This window comes from Ahaetulla prasina, chromosome 1 (assembly GCF_028640845.1).
Source record: "Ahaetulla prasina isolate Xishuangbanna chromosome 1, ASM2864084v1, whole genome shotgun sequence".
Taxonomy (NCBI): domain Eukaryota; kingdom Metazoa; phylum Chordata; class Lepidosauria; order Squamata; family Colubridae; genus Ahaetulla; species Ahaetulla prasina.
Genome location: NC_080539.1, coordinates 329,177,910 through 329,182,993, shown reverse-complemented (window position 1 = coordinate 329,182,993; position 5,084 = coordinate 329,177,910). Strand labels below are relative to the sequence as shown.

Below are 5,084 nucleotides of genomic sequence, written 5' to 3'. Positions count from 1 at the left end.
TCAGGTACATGACAACTGGTTCACATTTACAACCAGCATTCATAGTCAGTTCACAGTCATACTACTTTGGTTGTTGGTTTCTGACATTTTTCGCCCATTAAGTGGACAATTCAGTTATCAACCATCATTACTCAAGTCAGGTCACATGGTGATCCATTTAACAATCAAAATGACTTACAAACCAAATTCCAAGCTAAATTGTAATTATTGTGAATTCTGTCCCAAACCCAGTTCTATGTTTTGTATAGTGGGTGACATGTTTCCTGGATATATTTGAGCTGATCCTCCCAGAATATGCTATCTTTTTCAGCAAACGGGAATATCTATGCGAGAGTTAGAAAAATTGTATGCAATTTCCTCCTCAGCCCAGCCTTTTTTTTTTTTACACTAATGTAAGAGAATCCCTGCATGGATTTAGATTCATAGACCTGTTGCTATTGTGGTAAAGAAAAATACAATAATTTGTTGTGGGGTGGGGATGATTCAAAATTGTGATCTCTTTAGTACATCTATCAATATATCACAGGATATTTTTGCTGAGCTAGTGGCAACTCTCTAGTCCTCTGCATTTTTATCTTGATTGCCTTGTTATGTGTTTCTGTATCAGTGTGTGATGGTTTTGTAGCTAGAACATTTTCTGACCTGGATTTGAGCTTCCAAAAGGTGACCTCCAATCAGGGGTGAAATGCTCCTGGTTCGGACCAGATCACCTGATCCGGTAGCGATGGCAGCAGGTGGTTTGGAGAACCGGTAGCAAAAATCCCTGCCCCCCCCCCCGTGCCCAGCTGAGCTGCAAGATCATCATAGGTCTTTTGAAAGTAAAAAAAAAGCTCTGATGATCATGTGGCTCAGCTGGGATCACCAAAGGAGTCTTTAAAAGCATTTTTTCTACAATCTCTTCGGCCGAACAGGTTGTAGAAAAAATGCTTTTAAAAGTAAAAAAAAAAGTTGGCCACGCCCACCAGTCATATTACCACTACCCAGCCACGCCCACAGAACCGGTAGTAACTAATTTTACATTTCACACCTGCCTCCAATGTTGTATGGTCAAAATCAATTTGCAGTTTCACATACCTGTTAGAACCTGTGCATATATCTAAATAAAATTAACGAAGAGGAACTGTATAAAATAACAAAATCCCAATGGGAAATCTTGAATGCTTTGTCAAACCAAATTTGATTTATTTGTTAACTTATTCCCTGCTACCCAGTGATGTTCAATCCAGTGTTATATTGCTCTATAATCAAATCATCAAATGATTTACAACAAATATAACAAAGTAAAATGCAACGTGTCAATGAAATAACTATATTAAAAGCAGCATAATTTATTGTCAGAAGTAAAATAAAATTTTCACAAAAAGATGTTTTAACTATTTCTATGCATGCTCTGTTTACATATTTGTTTTTTCAGTGGAAAACATTTTTCTGCTCCATAATTTTTTAATGGCATTCTTCATCTCTGAATTTCTTAATGTGTAGATTAATGGGTTCAGCATCGGAGTGATAACCGTAAAGAACAAAGCTACTGTCTTATCTTCTGAGAAGTTGCTGGAAGGGCGTATATAGGTAAAGGTACATGGCCCAAAAAATAAAATCACTACTGTGACATGGGAAGCACAAGTAGAAAGAGCCTTACGGCGTCCTTCAGAAGAACGAGATCTCAAGGAGGCCAAGATTACAATATATGATACCATTAAGATGACGAAACAGCTTAAAGCAATCATCCCACTGTTCGCAACCACTATGACACCAACTATATAGGTATCTGTACAGGCCAGTTTCAATAGAGGGTGGACATCACAAAAATAGTGGTCAATTTCATTGGGACCACAAAAAGGAAGCTGGGTGGTGAGAAGAGTTTGCACCAAGGAGTGCAGAAGCCCTCCGACCCAAGAAGCTGCAACCATCTGCCCACAGACTCGCCTAGTCATGGCGGTGGTGTAGTGGAGTGGTTTGCAAATCGCAATGTACCGGTCATAGGCCATCACTGTAAGAATGAAGATCTCTGTGCAGCCGAAGAAATGGACTCCAAAGAGCTGAGCTATGCAGCCAATAAATGAGATGGTTTTTCTTTCCAGAAGAAAATCTGCAATCATTTTGGGAGCTGTGACTGAGGAATAACAGATGTCCACAAAGGATAAGTAACTGAGGAAGTAATACATGGGAGATGTCAAGTGGGTGCTGAAGATTATAGTGATTACTATAAGAAGGTTGCCCAGCACAATGTTTAAATAGAATAACAGAAACAGGACAAAGCATATTTTTTGGGTTTCTTTATTTTGCGTGAGGCCAAAGAGGATAAATTCAGTCACATTGTTTGGGTGGAATGTCATGGATGGGAAGTCCATACCTAGATGATCTGCAAAACAGCATAAATATTGTCTGACATATTTTATTAACATATATTTTTGATGATTTATGCACAAATCTAAAAGAATTGTGATAGATGTCTGAAGATACAGAGTACATACTAATCATTTCAGATGGCAAACATGGGATCATATACTTGAATTCTTGATTGTCTATGCATAAATCAATAAACGTTCTCATAACATTTTTAAAAACAGTGGTGCATCAGGGGAAAGTACTTCATGCTGTTTTATTTTCCAGTTCCTGTTACCTTTTTTTCTTACAAAATAAACAAACATGGGAATATTAAAATAGAAATTGATAAGCAGAAATTCCAGGGCTTATTTTCGTACCACTTCAGAATTTTATCCATCCATCCATCCTATCTACTCCATCCACCAATCCACTATATCTATTCCCATTCACAGTAAGTAGTATTATGGAAAGCAAAGAAAGGGAGTCAGAAATAGTAAGCCAAAGAAATTGAAGGAATGAGGACAGGGGAAGGAAGGGGAGAAAAGATAGTTTAATTAGTTTATAGCAACAACATACATTATTCTTCTCCATAACCTTTCCATTCTTGCAAAACATTCTCTACTTCAACCACATCTATATTCACGCATGATCTATTTTGTTCTCTTCACCTCTTTTTGAGAATCAACTTCATCCAACTATAACTTTCTCATCTTTCCTTTCTCTTGACCTTGCTCCTTCATAAGTTTGTGATATGATTCAGCCTCTTAAGTTATCTCTATATGACTAAATCTCCTCAATGTTCATTCATGTTTGTTTTCCATCCATATTCATTCAACACTCATCTATTCTTGACCCTATCTTCTTCTTTTATTGCTAATACACTTACAATATTAAGAGCTCTGTTCTTATTGCTTTCAACTTACTCTCATGTCTTTCCTAATACACCCAACTCGCACTTCTATATAACAGAGTGGGGGAAAGCACACTCTCACACTTAAGTGTTGTTGCTTCTGTCAACAAGTATTCCTTCCTTGCAACAAACCACATACCCCTCACCATGTTTATACCAATGTTTGTAGCTCATAAAATTTTCAGTTGTTTTCTCCTCTTTAGTAAACCATTCTACCAAGGGAAACAAATTCATCAGCTTGCTGTATTTTTCTTCCATTTATGTATAACATTATAACATTCTGCAAGCATTCACCCAGTTTTTCTGCCAGTTACAAATTAAATATCTTGATCTTTGATACAACTTTATAAGATCCCTATTTTTCATTTTATCATACAATTTATCTTTCATTTACTAATATAATTCACAGAAACAATATGAGATTGTCTGCACACAAAACTGCATCCTCGTTCATCCTCCTCCTTATTCACATTCTCAGACAGATGCCTCTAACATTACTACAAGCATTCCTTATACATGCATCCATAAGCACATTAAAAACTAAGGGGCATTATACCTCCTTGTTTTGTTCAGTGTTGAACTATTATATATTTGATTTATTCTCATAAATGTTTGATCTCCCTCATATACTGCTCTTATAACATTCAGAACCATTCTTTAGCTCCATGTTAACGCCAAACATTCCCTAATTCAAGACTATCCACTTTATTGAATGCTTTCTCTAAATCAACTAACGTACAATAAACTTTCATAATCGCACTTGTGCAATTTTCAGTGAATATTTCTTACTGATTTTCAGGTGTGGGAGAAGGAGATGGATAAGATTTTCATTCCCCTAAAAGAAAAAAGTATTCAGAATTCTGCTTCTGCTCTTTATATTGACATTTTTATATGATTACCTTGCTAAATATGTTCAGCTTCTGACTGCTAAAATGTTGCCCACCCATTCAGTAAGCAGAGGTATTTTTCAGAGGAAGTATATAAAGAATTCTTGTAGTCTAATAAATGCAAAAATAAGTTTCCAACAAGTTCCAATAAGTTTCTAACAAGGAACAAACAAGGGAGAGACAAGGGAGATCTTCATCACTTAAATCAACTAAGCCTGAAAAGTTCATAATAAGTAGGCTTCTTATTTTATTATTGTAATAATCTGTAAAGCAAATCTTTCTGCTTTCTATATAATCTGGCTACACAATATGTCTACTATGCATTGGGTAATTTTATTTAAAAAGAAAACACTGAGACCAATAGTAAGATTACTAACAAATAGACACGAACATATATTGCTTTCATGCAGTTTTAAATCAGTGGACAGAAAGCACATTTAGATTTTACTAAGGAAAGTAATTGACACATAAGTCAAGACAATATATTTTTTTAAAAGAAATGTATTCCAGAATCACAAACCGTGTTTATTATTAAGTTTTTTATGCTCTCTCTCTGATACTATTGTTGAAAAGCAAAACACACATAAAAACTAAAGAGGCTTATATTTTATGCTACTGGATGAATAATCTCTAAATTATACCTTAAATATTTGCTGGCACCACCTTCTTCAAAAACAAAACAGTTTACCAGTATTCTGCTGCTCCAGGAAATGTCTGTCCTATTAATATAATGACTCATAAGTTAAATGCCAGTGGGATGCATACAATCGATGTCCCTTAAGTTGTTAACTTTCTTGGAGTGTTCTCAGAAAACAGAGTATTTTTAAAATTTCTGGTTTTGGAAAATGTTATTAGCTTTGGTCATTACTAAACAAAACTTGTCTATTGATAGAATCCTTAGGGAGGTGATTGTTGGAACTGGAATATCTCACTATTATTCTTTTTGCAGCATTTGAACA

The 5,084-nt window shown here is 35.4% G+C and overlaps 1 protein-coding gene across 1 annotated transcript; it reads right to left on the bottom strand.

Moving 5' to 3' along the window:
• Positions 1-1,394: 1,394 nt before the first annotated feature.
• LOC131190851 (olfactory receptor 4S2-like) lies at positions 1,395-2,351 on the bottom strand. The gene has a single exon (XM_058168306.1). It carries the CDS (start codon positions 2,349-2,351, stop codon positions 1,395-1,397), a length of 957 nt encoding a protein of 318 aa, XP_058024289.1.
• Positions 2,352-5,084: the final 2,733 nt, after the last annotated feature.